This window comes from Globicephala melas, chromosome 4 (assembly GCF_963455315.2).
Source record: "Globicephala melas chromosome 4, mGloMel1.2, whole genome shotgun sequence".
In the NCBI taxonomy this organism is placed as follows: Eukaryota; Metazoa; Chordata; class Mammalia; order Artiodactyla; family Delphinidae; genus Globicephala; species Globicephala melas.
In genome coordinates this window covers 123809110-123830551 of record NC_083317.1, presented here as the reverse complement: position 1 = coordinate 123830551, position 21442 = coordinate 123809110, and the positions used below count along the sequence as shown (strand labels likewise).

The window sequence follows — 21442 nt, the reverse complement described above, 5'->3', positions numbered from 1 at the left end:
CTTCTCTGTGTCCTCTCCCAGACTGAGCTGCTGGAGAGCTGGGGCTGTCTTCCCCTTGACGTTGTGCAGTCTCTGAAGCTATCATTTGTTAAGTCTGACCCTCAAAAAATATTTGTTGACAGACTGATTCCTATTGTTGCCCTAGAAAACAACTACCCTGCCCTATTAAGTCACAGTTTCTTCCTTCTTAGGGCATTGCAGTTAACCTCAAGACTAGGAAATCATCTTCCTCCTCACATACCAGGGTATTATTCATGCAGTTTACTCACTGCAAAAAGTTCCCTTGGAAAAAAGCTAACAAACTAGTCAAAGATTTACGAATTTCCTAGTGTCAATCAACTTTTCAACAAGCTCACTTATGGGCGGGGGGATGGGAGATGCGACCCGACCCTTCTTTGCTCTTTGTTTCCCAAGTACCCAAGCGGTGGTAGAGGCTTCAACATTTCTCTATGGGAGGGTCTCCGGCGCTGCACTGAGGTTGAGATTGGGGGGAGGGACCTTTTTTTGAACCAGCTTTTGCGGAACGAACAGTGTTCTGACTTAAAAGTAAGAATCTGTGTGTGTGTGGCGTCTGGCTTGAGGGTGAGGGCATGTGGACTTTACTGCGGGAGTCTCTAAGGCACCTGGGCTCCTTCTGAATAAGGTAGTTTGGAGGTCCACGCAACTGTCAAATTCCATTCTCTTTTCTTCCCACAGGGAGTTCCCTTGAGCGTTAGATGTGGAAATCCGCGGACGGCGGCAGGGGGGAGTAATTCCCAGGAAGATTTGGGGAATCTCGGGAGGGCCGGTGTTTTCTCAGTGGGGTTTTGAGGCTGCTCATAGCCACGACTCAGAGCCACACTTGGCTAGAGCCTGGGCTTTGACGGGGCCAAGAGGAGGAAAGCCAAGAGGTGGGTTCGCGCCTGGCTGCCCGGGTTCGGGGGAGCGGGGGCGGCGACTGCGGGGCCCCTGGTGGGGCGGGGGCAGGGCGGAGCGGGGCGGGGCGGGGCGAGACCGGCCGCGGCCCGGGGGGCGGGGCCAGGCGCGGCTCGCCCTAGCGGAGGCCGCGGCTGGGCTCCGCCTCGCCCCGCTACGCAGGCGGCGAGGCTGCGGTACAGGCCGGGCGGCACCATGGCGGCGGCGGCGCCTGCTGCTGCGGCTTCTTCCGATGCGGCGACTGCGACGGCAGAGCCGGAGGCCGGGGACGAGGACAGTCGCGAGGTCCGAGTGCTGCAGAGCCTGCGGGGCAAGATCTGTAAGCTGGGGCCGGGGTGAGGGAACCCACCCGGCGGCGGCGCCGCCGCCGGCGGCCGCGGGACTGAGGGGGCGGCGGGCGCGTGGGGGTGGCGGCGCCGAGCCGCGCTGGGACCCCGGGGCCGAGAGGGGCCTGGGCGGGGGCCGGGCGAGGCGCGCGGGGAGGACCGGCCCGGGGAGGCTGGAAGGGGGGTGTGTTGGGGGAGGCGTCTCCCGGACGGGGCGGCGTGGGCTGAGGCTGCCCCAGTCCGGAGCGAGTGGAGAGCCGGGAATTTGCCGGGGACCGGGGGGGGGCCGTTTGCGGGGGCAGCGCCGGCGTGAGGGGCTTGGCTTTGGGGCGCGGCCTGGACGCTGGGACGCCCCGGCCCGGGCTGCGGCTGGGGGCGTGAGCTGGGGGCGTGAGGAGCTTCCGGCTGCCCTCCTACGCAGGCCTGCGGGCGGCTGCTGGCGTCGGGAGCGGCCCGGCGGTGGGAGCCGGGCGGTAATTACCGGGAGGCGCGGCCGGAGGAGGAGGAGGAGGGCGGGGAACTGAGGCTGGCCCGAGGGGAGGGGGCTGCCTGTTTTCTGGGTTCACGAGCCGGGGCGAGGGTGGAAAAGGCGCCCAGGGCTGGGGAAACGGTCCGCCCTGGGACTCGAGTGGCCACCGTACGGGTGCTCGCGAGTGAGCGCTCCGGGAGGGGCTGGGGCCGGACACCTGTACTCGCCCCACCTCGCTGCGGCGGGGACTTGAATCGAGAGACAGCGTGACTGACAGGGACTTAAGGCAGGATGTAGTGGCTTCCTGTGAGCAGGTCTCAAAACAGTCATCCAGCCCGCACTTAACCCACTTAATTCCTTTCTTTCTTATGCCTTTAATTGTTATTCGTGAGTGAGCCATCCTAGTTGCCTTCACATTTTTACTCAGAGGCCCTGAGCATTACTGTAGACAGACCATTTGAATTCAGTCATTTGGACATTTATTTTTTTAAAAAATGACCCTTTGGCGTCAGATTGCCAATTTTTTCACAGTACTGTAGTTTATTCAGAGGAAACACTTTTTTTTTTGGCTATTTGTAAGATAAGATATGTCAATACAGTTTATTTTTGCTCTGGTTGAAAATTAGTTTTGCTTTCTTGATTGAGTATCCTCAGATTGGAAACATGCTACATGCTTCATGTTTCCTGTAAATAGCCCTTAGTCATTAGGAGTACTTTTTACTCTGTATGAAGAAAATCGAATTGCATTAAAATGGTTAACAATGCTCTTTCTTGCACAGGATGTAAAATTTTCCTCTTCCTGAATAGTGATATTATTAAGTGAGGTTGGATTTCCCCACTTGCCTTTTTCAAGTTGATCCCCCTTTCAAGTATTTGGGATTTTATTAAACCTCAGAAGCAGACATATTAAATTCTCTCACCTTTTTATTTCCAGAAGTAGTGCTGGGGTTCTTAAGAGAGTACAGTTCTTAAAACCTGGAAAAATGACACCAGAGAAGGAGATCTTGTCTATGTCTAAGATCCCAGCACAACCTACTAGGGTATAAAATCTTTTCAGTATTCAAATTAAGTCTTATGCTTAATATTTGCATATATCTAATTTAATATTTGGGAAAACTATAAATGAATGGGCCAGAGCACCCCCCCACTGATCTGATTTTTCAGATTTTCACTGCTTTACATTTTAGTGTCACTTGATGCTAGGCAGTGTCTATTGGAGCCTCGCTGATTTACATAGCTGCGGGTTGTACCATGGAACTACGTATACACATATCTTGGAATTGAGAGTTAGGGTTGGGCTGTTTCCAGAAGGACTTAGCTGCCCTGCACTTTCACCTGCTCCATGGCAAAGATAGCACAGTAAGTGATATCACTGTGAGTGGAACTTGGGCCTACAAATAAAAAAACTCAACTTTGTTTCTATGGGAGAGCAACCCCACTACCCAGACTTGGAGATTGAACATCCAGCTGCTGGGAATGATATTACCTCTTTAACCATAGTCGAAGTACTACATCTGTTATCGCAGTCAGCTTCTTGCTTTTTGAATTGCTCAGCTTATAGCTCAGGTCATGGAGTGTCTGTTTCATAGAAAAAACGTATTAGGAAACTTATATACGAAGCTTCCCCCCATCTCCCTCTCCGTTTCTGTGCCCTCCTTTTAGCTGGTGTAATCTAGAGTTGGTTGACCTTCAGAACCCTGTGAAGAGATGCTGTTTTCTGTTTCCCTGAAACTGACATGTGGGTTTTGCAGGCTGGGGGCTGGGGGGCTGGAAGTGTCATTATTAGCAGGTGCTAAAGTCACAGAAATGGGATGATAGCGGTTCTGACTGTGCAGATATTAAGCAGCTTGGGGGTGTGGGTAACTGTGTCAGCTTTCTTTTTCACCATGCTGGGAGAGAGACCTCGGAGGAAAGCGTGATGTGCCCACCAGCCTGGAGATGTGCTGGCAGATTCCAACTGCTGATTGAGAGCCTTTGACTTGGGGAATTATAGATTCTTAGGTCTGAAAGTGAGCCTGAAAGGAAATGTTCTTTCTCCTGGACTTGGGTAGGACCCTTCAACTCCAGATTATTCCAGCAGATAGTGGGAGGGTTGGATTTATATCTCTCTAAAGTTCTAGAATAGTAGTCCACAACCTTCTTTAGGCATATCACTCCAGTATTTATTAAATTTCCCATATATTTCCATATATCCCATATATTCCCCGTATACTTCACAAGGTGAAATGACATTCTGTGGTCACTTTCAAACAATCAACTGACATTAGCTAATCCAGTGTTGCTACAGTATTTGAGTTTATGTGCGGACCCTTAATTCCTTGAAGTCATATTAGTGCAGTAGGAAACCATGGCAGTTCCAAATATTAATATTCAAGAGCCAGGTTTAGTTGTTGGATGTCTTAGAGTTGTATGAACCTTTCATCAAGGAAAGCAAGGTTGTACTGCAGACTCCATCCTTTGGTCTGAACTCCTGTGCAGTGAGTGGCCGGTATGTTAGTCCTCTTGAAGCACTTTGACATTGGCCCCATCCCCCTAAAAATCCCATACACAAGTGAAAGATGGGGGTTGGGGCTTTCTCCTTTATACTTTCAGGCTTCATGCTGTTATTTTGTCATGTCCTCCTTTTTGGTTACTGCTTTTTGTTAAGTTTGCTCTCATCCAGTTAAATCATGTTGTAAAAATGTTGCTCAGAGAGCCCAGACCACCTTATGCATGGGTTGACCTGCTCAAGGGAGACCGGATTGATAAGGGAGCCAATGAGGATTTGTGTGAACGTTGAGATGTGTGGTACAGTACAAGATCTGTGGGACCACGATATGTCCCAGAACTCACGTGGTCTCCCTGTGTAGGATCCGTGGGATATGGTTAAGTGCTTGAGTTTAGAGGCTTGGTCAAGTTAGTCACCTGGGTTTGATTCTTCACTTAATTTCTGACTTTTGTTAACCTCTGTGTGTCTCTCTGTTCTTGTGTGTAAAGTGGGGGTAGTTAAAACACCTCTATCTCACAGGCTTGATTTGAGGATTAAATAAATCCCCTCCCCAATCATTCTCTTCATCCCCTCAGGAACTGAATCAGATATGGGCCATCTCTTAGGAAGGAGTAATAAAGTAGTAGCTAAAAACTTTATTTTATGTTCTGGTCCAACATGTGCTGGCATTTCCTGGTGTACAAAGCTGATTAAAATCAGGAGACTTGAATTCTGTTTCATACGTTGTTAATTATTATTCATGTGACTTTAGGCAGCTCACTTACCTTTGAGCTTGTCTTCCTCACCTTTAAAATGGGAATAATGCCTCATCACTAGCCATTTTGTACATGTTGTTCCCTCTGCTTGGGCGTGTCTTCTCCTTTCTTCCACCCCATATTTATGCCAGGGAACTCCTACTCATCCTTCAGAAGCCTGCTCCATGTGATCCCCTGACCAAAGCCGTGTGTGCGGGACACTGCTACCCTCATTCCTGGAGAGAATGTGGTAGGCCTTTGTACTGCTGGGGGATCACAAGTTGTTGTTGATTTCCTTGTAACACATTGTATAGAAATCATTTCTTTCCCCCATTAGACTGTGAGTTCTTCCAAGGTAGAATTCATTCTTGTTTCTTGTTTTTTGTTTTTAATGTCCAGTTGTCAGCATGGTGGCTAGAACAAAATAGGCCTTTAGAAAATGTCTTACCTCTCACTATGTTATCCTGAGGAGGATTTGAGATATGTACTGTATGTGAAAGTGTTCTGTAAATTTTACAGCTAAACAAACTAGAAGATGATAGTATTATTAAAGACAAACTACATGGGTCCGTGGCAGGAAGTTCATCCCTTTCAAAATCACAGTTCCAACTGAGCTTAGGTTTGAATTGATGCCAAAGTTGCCGTATTAGGAAAAGGATTAAATTTATCTAAATGCTCTGATTGCTTATTATTAGGGGTTGAATATTATTACCTGACTGTATTCCATGAATATTGTTACTAATTGGTCCTGAGCCTGTAAGAGAAAAATCTAATAATCCCACCTTACACATTAAATATTTTTATTTGTCATGGGAGGTTTCAATTTTTTGGTAATAAAATATAAATCAAAACATTTTATTGACCAATGCGATTGAATTGAGAGGGAGAAATTAAAAAGTTTATTCATGCTGAGAATTCATTATTATCAGACATTTGAAATGAGATGTTATTTAATAAATTAATAGAGAGAGATTTAGAGAGGGTTTGTTCATGCTAAGAACTCATTATTGTCAGAAATTTGAAATGAGATGATGAGTTATTTAAGATGGAGGAAGAATTCCATCTTTCAGATGGATCGAAATGAGAGAAAAGGGTTCTTTGTAAAAGTTCACAGAGCAGTCCGCTAATCATTTGCTCTGAGGAAGACAGGAGTTAAACCTCAATGAGTTCATAGAATTTTTCTTTTTTAACTTAGAACTCTTTGAATAGACTCTTAAGAGACTGGAACTAACGTAGCTGAAATAAAACTATCGTTTTATCCTTTAATCACAGATACTAATCCTATTTCTTGCTAATGTGCTTTGTGAAATTATTTGACAATAATAGCAGATTATGTTTTATCTACTAATGAAATTCTGTTTGCTTTTGAGTGCTGCTATCAGTTTTGTTGTATAGTAATCAATTAATGTAAATTAAGAAACTTTTTATGTATATTAAGAAATTTCTACATCTTTAGTTTTGTATGTCATTATTTTCACCAAAATCCCTAGCCAAAATAATATACTTTATAAGGCTATACCAGTAGACATGCAAACATGAATGAACAGTACTTGACAAATTTGTTACAGTGATATTAGTTCTAAGAATATCATTAATGACAGAATGACTTTGGGCAAATTCTTTAACTTTGCTGAGCTTCTGTTTTCTTACTTGTAAAGTGAAGGGTTTGGTTGTGGTCTTTAACATCCCGCCCAGCACTGAGTCTTTGATTGTTGCCTTTTAACTTGAAACATTTATTAATACTTTAAGACAGTACATTGGATGCTTTTATTTTAATGCTTAAATGTGTTTAGTATACTTATTGTGTGTAATATGCACTAAGATTTATTAGATAATATTGTTTGAATCCTAACGAGTTTTTTTTTGTTTTTTTTTGTGACATTACTTTATTCAGCAGTACACAATACATATCTGAATGTGTGTTAGGGCACCAGCCTACTGGGCTGTGAAATGGGCCTAAGCAGTGAATGAGATGAAAAAGGTTCTTACTAGTTTATCCTAAAGCAATAGTTGCTTTTAGACACCTGTATTCTTAGAGAATTATAAAAGTTTAGAGCTGGAAGGTAGAGAACTTATCTTGTTCAGTCCCCTCATTTTGCAAATGAAGAAGTTGACACTCAGAGACTCCACTGTCATACAGTTAATGGCCTGTTGGGCACTAGTCCACTACTATCAAAGTTTTTACTAAAATGCTACATAGGATGAACTCATTAGTATGAGTGTTGCAAAAGTACTGTGTTTAATATATGAAGATTACACTGCCTATCTTAATGATAATATCCAGAAGTAGTAATAGATTTTCACTGTGCCAGCTACATCCTCTCATCTGTTCCTCTTTAAGAACTTTGTGAAGTAGTTAGGATTAGTGATGAAACTGTGGTTGTAATCTAGGTGGAGCCTGAGCCTGGATGTTTACCTTTTTTTGTTATGCTCTAACTCAGCTGTTTTTAGACCTGACTGCCCATCAGTGTTACCTGTGAACTTAAAAAGTTCTGATGCCCAGGCTTTACTCCAGACCTACTAAATCAGAATTTCTGGGGTGGTACCTGGACACCTGTAGGTTTAAAACATTCCACAGGGTTTGTTAATGGGCAGCTAGGATGGTGAGCCTCAGCTTTTGCCCATTGAACAGACTAGCCACCAACTACCTGAATGTTAGCAACCTGCTGTGCGTGACCATTTAAAGGGCACCAGCGACTTCCCTGGCGGTCCAGTGGTTAAGACTCTGCGCTCCCAATGTAGGGGACACGGGTTCAATCCCTGATCGGAGAAGATCCTGCGTGCCGCGTGGCATGGCAAAAACAAAAAACGAAAAAAACAAAAAAAGAATAAAGGGTACCAGTAGAAAGTTTGGTGTGATCACAGGGAGGTTTTCAATTGATTATTTTTAAAGGTTTATTTGTTCATTTGATTAGATAGTACAAATACTTGGTACAAAATTCAAAAGGTACATAAGGTATACATTAAAAGTTAATTTTTCTAACTTCTTTTATTCCTCTAGCTATTCCCTCTTCAGAAGCAAGCATTACCAATTAATTTCTTTCGTATGCATACAGAGATTATTTAAGCATTTATACTTAAATGTGTGAGTATTAACATCTCTGTCTCACCAATATACATATCATAACAAAATATACACATTGTTTGCATCTTGCCTTTTTACACTTAATAGTAGTAGCTTGACGATTTTTCATAAATATATGTGTGTATATATGGGGGGAGGGGGGGAGGGAGGGGGGAGGGAGGGGAACTGCCTCATTTTTTTAACAGCTGCATAAAATTTCGTCATCTCTATATACCACAGTTTATTTAGCCAGTCCCCTGGACTGGACATTTAGATTATTTCCAGTTTTTGCTATTACAAACATTACTGCAATAAATAATTTTGTAGGTATTTTATTTTTCATATGAATGCATGTGTCTGTAGGATAAATTCCTAGATGTTAAATTGATGAATTGAGTGGTATGTGCATTTTTATGCTCAAAGGACAGTGGCAAATTGCTTTTCATAGAAACTATAACAGTTTATGCTCCCAGCAGCAATATATGAATGCCTGTTTCTTTACACCCCCATAGTGTGTATTTTAAAACTTCTTGATCTTTACTGGTCTGTAAGATGAAAAGGAACACCTAGTATTTAGTCTTAATTTGCACTTCTAAATGAGGTTGAGGATTTCTTAATAATTTTTAAAATAAATTTATTTATTTTTGGCTGTGTTGGGTCTTTGTTGCTGCGCGCGGGCTTTCTCTAGTTGCGGTGAGCGGGGGCTACTCTTCGTTGTGGTGCGTGGGCTGCTTATTGTGGTGGCTTCTCTTGTTGCGGAGCACGGGCTCTAGGCACACGGGCTTCAGTAGTTGTGGCTCACGGGCTCTAGAGAGCAGGCTCAGTAGTTGTGGCGCAGGGGCTTAGTTGCTCCGCGGCATGTGGGATCTTCCCGGACCAGGGCTCGAACACTACCCTGCATTGGCAGGCGGATTCTTAACCATTGCACCACCAGGGAAGCCCCTTTCTTCATATTTTTAAGAGCTATTTTTTTCCCCATTTTTTGGTGTTTATTTGGTTTGCCTTTTTCCCTGCTCCTTTATCAGTCATCTTACTGATTTGTGGGAATGCTTTATGCAGTAAGGAAGTTAGCTATCTTTTTAGCGGAAAGATTTTTTTAAATTTAGATCCTTTGGCTGATGTCTCTGTTTATTCTTGAGGAGAAGTTGGTTATGAGATCCAGTGAGGGCAGTCTTTTGTTTCATCTACGTATATAATTTTCTGATATTAGAATAGAGATGGAAAAAGAATTGTTTGAGGAAAAGTAAATGAAGACTTAACTATAAACAGGAGCTAAAAGATAAACAATAGATCGGGAGAAGATACTGGCAGCAAATCTTAGAGGAAAAAGAAAACACTTATATAACACTTATACTGTGCCAGGCACTGTTTTAAAGCACTTTAAGTCCAATAAAGATGTTTGAAAAAAAAAAAAAAGATAAAGCACTTTAAGTATATTAACTAACTTAATCCTCATGACTCTATAAGTACAGTTATTATCCACATTTTTACAGATGAGGAAACTGAGGTGCGGAGACCTTAGTGTAACTGAGCCTTAGTTTAACTGAGGCTAAACTAAGTAACTTGTCAAGATGAGACAGTGAGTGAGCCGTGGGCAGACTGGCTCTGTTACTCTTAACCTGCTATCTATACTCCTTATTTGTTAGTGTCCAGAGTATATAAAAAGTTCATCCAAATTTTAAAAAGGAAAAGGCCATTAGAAAAATAAAGGATATGAATAGGCATTCCACAGAAAAGAAGATACAAAAGGCCAGTAAACATAAGAAAATACTGGAAAGGTTTAACAAAAATTAATCAGGGAAATACAGATTTTAAAAAGTCATCAGTTTGTGAAAAAAAAAGAGCTCATTGCTTTCAGTATTTGGTGAGGGTTTAGGGAAACAGGTACTTTCTTCACTGTTGCTTGAATTTAAACTGGAAAGCAGTGTTGGAGAGCATTTTGGCAATATCTGTTAAAAATTTAAGTGTGTATACCCTATTCATTTCTACTTCTACATATCTGCCCTACAGAAACACACGGTTGCAGAAGAGGTATATACAAACATGTTTAATATTACCTTGTTGGTAAAACAATACAGAGGCAATTTAAGTGTCCATCAGTAGGATGATGGCTAAGTAGTATGTTCATAAACATATTTTATAACACACACACACACCCCATTTACATGCACCTGTGTGGGTGCAACTTCTTTATATCTAGGTGCCACTTTTGTTTTTTTTTGAAAAACTCTGGATCATGACTGAGTTTTGGCTTCCTGGATGCCGTTATCAGAAATAGTAGCCTTATCCCATATATGGCTAAAAAGAATGAGATGTATCTATAGTATGAAAGGAAAGAACTTCAAGAGGTATCGTTGAATAAGAAAGAAGCCAGTTGTTAGGGTGGTATGTATAGTTATATGTGACTTCTGTATATGTATATGGAAAAATGCACAGAAAGGTGTTTGAAAAGATAAACAACATTGGTTATGTCAGTGGTGGACAAAGGGAATTGGCCTTATAAAGGTTTACTTTTCTGGAGAGTGTATTTATGTATGAGGTATGTTATCAAAAAATGACTATTTGTATAAGTGAGTTTGATACAATATTTGTCTTATTCTGTGAGAGCCTCTCTTTCTCTAACTGTTGAAGACTATCCTATCTGCAAAAATAAGGGCAACCAAATGTTAGGTTGGGTAACATTTTGAGTGCACATAGAAATAAAGTCAATTTTTCTGTCAATTTTTTGGGTAACTTTTAATTTTGATATAACTGCACACACACAAAACTGTAAGAGTAATACAGTGAATTCCCATATGCTCTGCCTGTTTTCACCAATTGTTTGTATTCAGAAAGTTGACTTTAAAAAAATTCAGTATTTTGTTTCAGAGGAATATAGTAAAAAGAATAATTTTGATCCCTTAAAATATTGTTAACATTTGTGTGAGTAGTACGGAACCTCTTCGTTTTGAATTTGGGCAGTTTTAATTTTTTATTTTATTAAATGTTTATTTATTTGGTTGTGCTGGGACTTAGCTGTGGCTCACGGGCTCCTTAATTGCGGCACATGGCCTTCTTAGTTGTGGCATGCCAACTCTTAGTTGCCGCATGCATATGGGATCTCGTTCCCTGACCAGGGGTCGAACCCAGGCCCCCTGCATTGGGAGCTCGAAGTCTTAACCACTGTGCCACCAGGGAAGTCCCTGGACAGTTTTATTTTATAAAAAAATTTTCTTGGTAGATGGGGGAAGTGAACTAACATTTATTGAGTATTTACTCTTTTCCAGGTACTCTGTTAGGATACTTTGTAAATTATTTCATTTAATCCAATTTCATGAAGAAATTTGTTATTAATTCCTATTTTAGCAAAGAAGCAGATGGAAAGGCTCAGGGTTCAAAGGGGCAGGGGCAGGTATTCAGAAGGTCTTTAAGATGCCAAGGTCCATGTCCTTTTCTCTACCAAGTTGCCTGTGAGTTGGTATATTGGGAAGAACTGATGAGTACATTTCTGTTGTCAAGAAGTTAATAATTATCCCTAAATTGGTTATGGTCTAATGTCAATAAAATTAGAACGTTGGAATGCTATAAAAATTTATCTTTAGTACTGTTTTTGGGTTTCACAAAAAATGTTATTCTTCTGTCTGCTTGGCTGTGCTCATGTGGGTTTGTGCATGTTAACGGTTCTCTTAGAAAACACACCCGTGCACACACACACACCCCCTATACATGCACCTGTGTGGGTGCTACTTCTTTATATCTAGGTGCCACTTTTTTTTTTTTTTTTTGAAAAACTCTGGATCATGACTGAGTCCCATTTTGGCTTCCTGGATGCTGTTATCAGAAATAGTAGCCTTATCCCATATATGGCCTGTCCATGTAGCCCTTAGTTCTGTCACCACCTGGCTTTGGGCCTTTCATTTGCTTGCCATGCTAGTCTCTCTTGGTCAGCTTAGGAGCCTTTAAGTTTCTTGTAGCTGTAGGGACCATTGGCCTATCCTAGGAGAGATTTCTGCCATATGTGCTTCAGAGTTTGGTTTGCTACTTGAGAAGGGGGCTGTAGGGAGCTTAGGGATCAGCACACGTTCAAAACTGAAACCGGAAGTGGGCAAGGCAAACCACAGGAAGATCCTGCCTGCAACTTGGTGACGTCTCTCTATAACCCATGGAGGTTTCCTGGCAATACCTTGCGAAACTTGCCTTTTCATGTACAGTAGTTTCCTAACTTCTTGCTCTGGCCTAAGCTTCAGTCGGAGGTGATTAATATGATAGCAATATAGATAACTGTATGATAATTATTATGCACATGACTTGTGTAAAACAATTGGCCCCTAACTATGTTCTGTAGACTTTCACACTGAGGAGCTGCATCTTACCTAGTAGGGCATTTTTGAGGAGTTGCCATGGAATTCATGCTTTAACCTTGACTTTGTGCCTTGTCAAGAGTTGTACTTTATGTTGTTCAGGTTTTATAACCACAAGACAGTTCTTTGCTCACTGAGTTTAGGCTAACCACCTAAACTATACTGGATACCTGGAGTCCTTTGCCCACTCAAGTGCTCACTCAGTGCTATTACCTCGTTTATGTTTTACTGGTGATTGCACAGTACCTTATTTCCGTGATGGAGTAGGAGTGCAGTGTTAGTGAAACTTTATTATTCCCTGTTTCTTTAACCTCCAGGTCCCAGGTTGATATCATAGTGCCTGTTCTTCCATAGAACCAGATTTCTGCTAGGAATTATGTAATGTGTTGATTTTTTTTAAGATGACCAGTTGAGTGGGATTATAGAATCTCAGATTATATTTTTAAAGGTAATTTATCATTTATTGGGAGTAAGAAAAGTTGCTTGACAATCTAGTTATCTGATTATGTTAATTTATGCATTGGAAAACGCTACTTACTAGTAGATATTCCAGCAGTCACCATATGCCTATTGGTGTCTCATTCTCTGCCTCAATAGTATCACAAATATAAATGTATAACTTCCCAGTGGTGCTTTCGAGATGACAACTAGAGAGCGAAATAACAGCTATGTAACTTTTTTCTCTTCAGTGGTTCTTAGGTACCCCCCCCCTCCTTTTTTGTTACTGTACACCTGGGGCAATCCGACATACTCTGAAGAGGGTGAATAGGAAAACTTTTGGAAGGTCATGTGTGATTACGGCAGTTTTTCTCTTCCTTTCTCCATTGAGAACTGTAAAAAATGAACAAGAGAGAGCTCTTCTGTAAGATTTCTTTATAGGAAATATTTATTAGGTATCTAGAAATTGAATGATAAATGAAACTGTAGCATGTTGAAAACATGATTTTCTGCTACTTTTCTAGTAATCACCTAACCTCTCTGAGCCTCAGCTTCCTTTTGTATAAATTCGTAATGGTAGTTATTCTAATCTTACAGAGTGGTTGTGGGAAGATTGGATGACTTGCTATAGTGCTTGGCACGTTGTAACGTAAACAGTAGTGATAATCGGTAAAGTAAATATTCATAGTTTTCTTGATGAACAGCTATTTAATATAAATGTATATCCAGTTCTTGTAGTGTTTATGAGATTAAACTGGCCACAGGTAGCAATATCTAAAAACATTTGAAATCAGTGTTGCCACGTGCATTTTAAAACATTTCAGGTGTTATCTCTCAGGATCTTAAATCTCTACGGAGGCCTAGAAGATTAACTAGTTAAGGCGTTGCAAACTCCAGTCTACAGAGACCAGGCATAGTGAAGTTAAAGCCAGGTGGGGATTGTTAGGATTTCAAAAGAGGCTGTCTGTCTATAGTTTCTACTCAGAACCACGTTGCCAGGTCTCTGATTATTAAAGAGAAACCAGAAATATGGATTTATTTATTATTAACTCTCCCGGTTTCTAGATGTTGGCTACATTTTTCCTAACACTATGCAAGACAGACAAAATAAATCTCTGGTTAGCTGAACCCCAAATTGTGCCCCCCCATTTGAAATAGTTCAAACCCCTCATTTTAGAGATGTGCAGCCCGAGGTATAGAAAGGTTAGGTGTTTGTGCATCTATTTCCTCTAGTGGAAATGTATTATTTCTTTAATAAAAGTCTCATTAAAAAAAAGTGAGCTTCTCTGGTGTATCTCGTTGTTAAATTACAGATTATCTTTGGTCAGAACCTAATGGCTTGAGTGAAGGGAATTGTGTACAGATGCTAATTTTTAGGAATCTCTAACCAAGGAAGGGCACTACTAGTTACTATTTACTGAGTGATTACTCTGTTCTAGGCATCGTGGTAAGTGCTTGACCTCAGCTAATGGTCACAGTAGTCCTTGAAGCATTATAATTACCTCTTTTTATGCAGGAGGTTGAGACTAGGGACATGCAGATCATTAAGTACAAAACTCACGTTGAAACTCATATGTGTCTCCAAAATGAATTTGTTTAACTTGCACCAGTACTGTATATGTTTTCAGAATTTTGTGCAACTTTCATCTTACTGCAAAAATTAAAATTAAACATTATACGAAAATTTGAAAGACCTTATATGTTAACATTACATAGGATTGTCTTGGGACTCCCCTGGCGGTCCAGTGGTTAAGACTCAACACTTTCACTGCAGGGGGCACGGGTTTGAGTTCTGGTCGGGGAACTAAGATCCCGCATGCCTCACAGTGCAGCCAAAAAAAAAAAAAAGAACACGTATAGGATTGTCTTTTTGTCTATAATTAGATGGCATAACAGCATTTTACTTTTATTCTAAGCTTGTCGACACTGAAGCTGTTATATTTTTAAGCGTATGTTTGTTTCACTCCATTTTTTTGTTGTGTATGTAAATGATAATGTTTGCATAGTTTTATATCTTGCCCCCCATCTAAAGGTCTAATCCTCTGTTTAGGTTGCTATTCCAGTTATTAGAACATCATATCCTGAGTCACTCAGGCCAAATTTTGTGAATTTTCTCTCTGTAGTACCTCTTCCATTTTTCTTTTGCTCGCATCTTCCCTTTATTCCCTTAGTTTAGGCCCGGTAACTGTTAGTAATTTTCCTGAAGCATAGTTTTGATCACACAGAAACTGTTAGTGACCCTTGTTGCTTCCTGAATAAAGTTAAAACTCCTTAGCTTGGCATTCCAGGTTCTGTTTGATGCCACCTTTCCTTTACAGTCTCATCCTTTCTTATAACCCTTTCATCTCTCTTTACGCTTTAGCCAATTTGTACTATTCACTGCCTCCTTGAAGGTGCTCCTCCTGTTTCCACCTCCCGAACTTGTTCACGTTGTGCCTGCCTTACTCCTGGAATGTTATCCCTCCATTCCCAGTTTCTGTATTTAAAAAAAAATTACTTGGAAGAAGTTACCTTGAAGATTAAGTGAAATAATATATATGAAGTCCCTAAAAAAATCTATGTGTAATGTATTATTTATTTGATAAATGAATATAGTGAACTATTATTATGATTTAGCTTTCCTCCCACTCCAAATAATCTTTATCTTCGGATCATCTTGTCCAGGACCCTGGCCCTTTGCAGTTTCTCTTGGGAGTTAATCACGCTGGCGGGTCTGTATTGGCTTTTATTTCTGTGCTTAAGGTATCCTTTGAAATAGATTGGAGATTCTACAAGATCTCTTAGGATAGTTTCAGAAAGGAATAGCCGTCTGTTCCTCTCAACACTGCTGTGTTCAGAAAGACATTAATAGGAATGGAAAGACTAGGCTTTGGAATTTGATTTCTGTCATTTCACTGTGCCAGCTGTGTAACTGTGAATTTTTTTTTTTTTAGTTTATAAAAGAGAACAGTAATGCTTATGTCACAAGGTTGTTGTACCAACCAAATGAGGTATTTGAGAAAATATTTAGCACTGTCTCGGAGCATGCAACTGCTTGATAAATATTTATCTTCTTTTCTTACTTATCCCAGTAGTGTTCCCCTCTCGGACACACAGAAACATGCATACAAACCTATAGATATATATGCATGCACACAGTCCCCCCAAAACATACACATAAACACATATGTGCATACTCACATCCATGCCCAGAAGCGTAACACTGGAATCTCTACCCAATACCCTGATATTTGGGATTCTAGTCCTAGGTAAAATTTATATGGTAGGCTCTGGACCTGTGACCTTTGCACAGAATCATTGATCTTGTACACAGAAAGTTGACTGTCTTTCTATTTCTGTTAATCTAGGTTATTGGTTTTGATTCCCAATGGTGTTTATCTTCTTGGTTTAAATTGTTTACTTTTTGCCAATGACTAAAAGCTATTTTCTATAAAATAGTTACTTGTCTCCCCTCTTTCTTCAGGTATTTATGCAGAAGTTACCTTCTAGGTGGAGCCTTCCTTGGCTCCCCTCCCTCTGCCATTTCATGTGGTGCCCATTCCTGCTTAATACTAACATACCATTTTAATTTATTTATCTTATTTATTATCTGTCCATCTGTGTTAGTTCAATGAGGACACAGTTTTCTTATTAATGTATCCCTGGCATCTGAGTAGGCACTCAGTAAATGTTTGAATGTGTGCATTTCAGGACTGGTTTGTTTGTTTTCAATATGATATCTCTGTATTAATACTATAAAAATTCTGAAATTTCGTGCTTTTGGTAACTGTATACAGGAGACATTTTCTTTTTAAAACTTCGGAGCAGTTGACATGGATAAACTTATATCAAACTTATAAAAAGAAGTTTATATGCAATTTTATAATTCGTGATGTGATATTAGAACCCCTTTTTTTGCCCATGCTAAAGTTATAAACATACACATACTTATACTTATTCAGTAGATATTTCATTAACTGTTATAAGCTAAGCATGATGCTAAGCATTGGTCCTGTCCCTTAAGTTTATATTCAGCGAAGAGACATGTAGCAGTCTCCTTTGCTGGTTCCTTCTTAACTCTACTAATGCAAAATGATGATGGAGAGCTCTGAGGCTCAGTCTTCAAATCTCTTTTCTTTTCTCCACGTTTACCTTCCTTGTGATCCTGTATAGTCTTAAGGTTTGAGATATATTATGTACTTGCTAATGATTCTCAAATTTTATCTCTAGCCAGCACTTCTTTGCCCACTTGCATTTGCACTTGGATATCTAATAGGCATCTCAGACTTAACATACTCAATACAAACTCTTGACCCCTCTTTCCCAACAAGAGACTCTTTCCTCTGGAAGTGGCATCTCTGTTCGTCCAGCTGCTCTGGCTGAAACCCTTTAAGAAGCGATCCTTGACCCCTTTTCCTCTCACATCCACATGCAAACTATCAAAAATCCTGTTGGCTCTATCTTCAAAATATATGCCCAGCTGACCACTTCTTTCCATGCCAGGACTGCCCCCCTAGTCTCAGTTATCTCTAATCAAAATGATTACAATAGCCTCCTATCTAGTTTCCTGCTTCCACCCTTTTCCTTCTGCAGTGATTCTTTAGAACAAAAGTTAGATCATGCCGTTCTTCTGCCCATAATCCTTCAATAGCTTCCCATCTCATTCAGAAAAGCCTAAGACTTTCCATTGGCCTGCAAGACCCTATTTAACCTGTTTCCTTCCCCAATCCTACCTCATCTCTTACTGTTTCCTCGCTCTTCCTACTTTGCTTACTGTTTTACAGCCATACTGGCCTCCTTGCTGTTCCTTCAGTGTGCCAAACTATCCTGTCTCAGGGACTTTGCATATTTTATTGTTTCTGCTAATCATCTCTTTCCCCAGGTATCTGCGTGACTCACTCCCTCATTGACCTCCTTCAAGTATCTCCTCAAATATCTTCACAGAAAGGCCTTCCTTGATTCCCTGTATAGAATAACATTGCTCTCCTCCCTCTCTACCCTCTGGGCCTGGCACTCCCTCACTGTCTTACTTTATTTTCTTCCATGGCAATAAATATTATATACTTACTTGTTTAAGAGTTTATGATGCTTGTCCCCACTGTTTCAATTGTACAAAAGTTCCACGTGGGCAGAGACCTAGTTTTGTTCATTGTTATATTCCCAGTATTTAGAAAGGTGTCTGGCATGCCGTAGGCACTTAATAAATATTTGTTGAATGAAATACAAGTGCAATCCAATACGATCCTTAGAGTAGAAGTGCATATAAGATGTAGTAGGGAAGAGAGGAAAGGGTGACATGCCTACCTAGGAGTTGAGGGAAGACTTTACAAAGATGGTCTTAAGCAGAGCTTTCAGGAGAAAAAAAATCAGGTGAGAGCATCCCATGCTATGAAGATAGTGTTGAAAATGTACAGGGGCATGAGAGAACACAGTGTTTTCAAGGAACTAAAAGTACAGTACTGCTGGAGCATAACTTGTGGGGGTAAAGATTAAGTAGTAGATGGTGCCAGATTATGAAGGGTTTTTATGCCAGACACAGGAATTTTAGGTTTTATCCTGCAAGGTGGGCAGTGGTAGATATGGAGGAGCCATTGAAGATTTTTGAGCAAGGAGTGATATATATGTTTACGTATTAAAAAAGTAACAGGCAACAGTGTGAAGGAAGGGGATCAGAGCTAAATACAGCATTTTGTTATATACTCTGTATATGAAGTTGCAAGATATGTATGATGCAGAGAAACAGTTACTGTCCCGTGAATGGGCAGGCGGCTATTTCATTTTATGGTTGACAAAACCAGTGATGTGTAGTGTGAAGGTGTTCTTGGCCTACTTGAAGTCCAGCCTCCTTTCTTCATAGAGGAATGGTTGTTTCGTCAGTAATATGCCTCCTGCTCTTGATTCATTGTTGAAGGAAATAGCAACAGCTGTAAATGTAGTCAGAGCTATACTATTTGCTGTAGGGCCAATAATACATCTGCCTTTGTAGAAGTATCTACCTTTGCATATTGAAGTACCCTGGCATGCACAGAATTTTAAAAATCAAGAATAAGCTAAAAACATTTTCTACTTTCATTCAAATGCAAGTAAAAACTATTTCCATTATTTCAGCTGTCTTGCTCAAGTGTCATATCTTAGCAATATATTGAATGTCTTGAACACATTTTAATCTTTTTACTTTAGAGTCAAAATAGGATGTGTAAATTTAAGGATAAGATGGAGGTACTCAAATGGTGCACATGGTTTGGATGTTGAGAATTTGGCACTCCCAAATTCATGGAAACATGATATTGTATTATTGAGCATGTTTTCAAAACCACATCCAAATGCTGCAGTAGGACATGAAGAAATGTTTTCCAAAGGCAGATACAACCATGCAGAGTTAGGATCCATTTGTTTCCATTTCCCAAGTTGAAGCATTCACCTTTTGAGTGTGCTCTGCTATTCAACTCATTGTCTAATGGAACAGTAAAAGTGGTTGTCAGTGAGATACTGCTTTATAATTTCTGAGTCCATGTTTGATCCAGATAGCCAGATCTAGTTGAAAGACTTACCAAACTCTGATGACGATGACCAGTAATGTGAGATGGGACTTTCAAATTTGTTAGAAAAGGTAGAAAGGATAAGAAAAGAAGCTAGTCAGGATTAGGTTACAGAATCAACTCTAGCTAGTGTAAGCAGAAAGAGATTTAATAAAAGATTTTTTTTTAAATAAAAGATTTTAAGTGGCTTACAGAATTGTTAGAAAGACTGAAGAAATAGACTCTAGTCCAACTTTCAAGAATGACATTCAAAAGCCACATTGCATCTGGGCCACAAAGCGATTTACTACCTCTTTTTGGATCAGAAAGGTGCCTGCAAAATTAGGAAGTTGTACCTTTTAGCTGTAGAACCTTGCCACCTCTACCATGATCAGGAATCTTCCACTATTAGGAAACAGCCAACGACAGGCAACCATCTTCATCGGTAAACTGTTGTCACTGCTGCTAGCTCTAGAAGTAGGTTTTATTATTACTTTCTGGACACACCGTGCAGCTTGTGGGATCTTAGTTCCCCGACAGGGATCAAACCTGTGCCCCCTGCACTGCAAGCATGGAGTCCTAACCACTGGACTGCCAGGGAATTCCCCTGCTGCTGCTGGCCCTAGAGCTAAGCCACACTGGCCACAACCTGTGTGACAGAATGGATGCCTTGTACCCTTCTTCTTGATATCTATGAAACCTGTGACTGGATACAAGGACTGCAGCCAGTGCTACTGCGGGAAACTTGGACATCTCCATGACAGTACTTGCTAGTAGAAGCAACATAAATGCAACCTCCCTTCTCTTTTGTCCTCCAAATTTCCAGCGAGTGCATCTAATTAACGGAATTTAAATCACATCCACAACCCTAACTACAAAATAGGCTGGGAAATGTAGTTTTTAGCTTTCTAGTCTCTGCAGTACAGGAAATCATACGCCAAAGGACATTGTAACAGATGATGAACACTGACCCACCATATCTGCCACAGATATAGACCCTGATTCTCCTGAAGGCTAGCCATCATCAAATGCGCTATAGATAAATTGAGAAAGATGGCACATAATACCATCAAATAATGTTGAGAGGCTTACAAGTATTTGTATTTTAGTATATTTTAAAATTGTTTTATAATGACATATTAAAAAAAAATGCCTGAAATTGGTTCTCCACCTATATGATGAATTTAGTGGTCTGTGGATGCTCAGAGTTACCTGACATTTAAAGTGTAGGTAGTGGATGAAAAGCCTGAAAGAGGGAGTTCAAAAAAAAAAAATTAGAATGGGTTACCTAAGCTGAGGAAAGGTCAGTGTTATCAAACACTGAAGTGTGATTAAATAAGGTGGGACCAGAAGAACAGTCACTTGATTTGGTAGCACTTAATATTATTAGTGTTCTTGAAAGTTCTAGTAAAGAAATAGGGTCAGAAGCCAAATTGTAGGTTTAGGCTGTGAGTAGGAGGGGAGGGATTGAAGCAGAGATTATAAAATAAGTTATCTGGAAGCTTGCCTTTTAAGGAGCAGTAGTTTATTGTTTGTTTGGTTTTTGTCCAATGCATTTGCTTATTTATATACAATAATCAACTAGAACTAGTGAGGCCCTATGAAAACATCACCCACAGGACAGGTATAATCTTCTAAGGTTCCTCACTTCTTTGTGTAGCTTAATATAAAGTGTGTGCTATTAAATTAATCTTTCTGCTTAGAGATATATTGAGTACAACGTTATTTTTGTTAATTCTCTAACCATTAGTTACTTTTGATTTTTTAGAATAAAGTGACAGTTAATTATTTTGATTTATGTTTTTTATAAAGTGCCAGTTAATTACCACTGTATTTTGGAGTCACAGTTTAAAGTGTTGATAGCTGACTTAATCAACATATATTAGCATGATTGATTGGTGATCTGGCATTGATTAGATGAATTTACTTTTCAGTGTAGTTTATTTTGAACATTAGTGACAGATATTCAAAGATTATGACAACTGCTTTTCTAGGAAGTGATGTTGAGTCCATTTTATATATTACGTAGAACTTGAATTTTAATTATTCTGAGTAAATATCTGATAATGTCAAGTTCATTGGATTCTGTAGACAAAATAACCCCCACTGTCTCCCTCTTAGAAAGGTGGGCGGTGGAATATGTGTACATTTATATAGTGTAGTTTTCTCAG

The 21442-nt window shown here is 40.4% G+C and overlaps 1 protein-coding gene across 6 annotated transcripts in view; it reads left to right on the top strand.

The window, feature by feature from the left end:
- The first annotated feature begins 769 nt into the window (after positions 1–769).
- The window catches only part of RASA2 (RAS p21 protein activator 2), a 117085-nt gene continuing 96412 nt past the window's right edge, over positions 770–21442 (top strand). For 4 of the 6 annotated variants that reach the window (XM_060298533.1, XM_060298531.1, XM_030873333.2 and 1 more), the window contains exon 1: positions 1079–1234. In XM_060298533.1, coding sequence (XP_060154516.1) covers positions 1148–1234 — 87 coding nt within the window. In that variant the 5' untranslated portion in view covers positions 1079–1147. Of the gene's footprint in view, positions 891–1078; positions 1251–21442 lie in introns of those variants that run through there. The other 2 variants (XM_060298532.1, XM_060298530.1) reach the window with 2 other exon arrangements.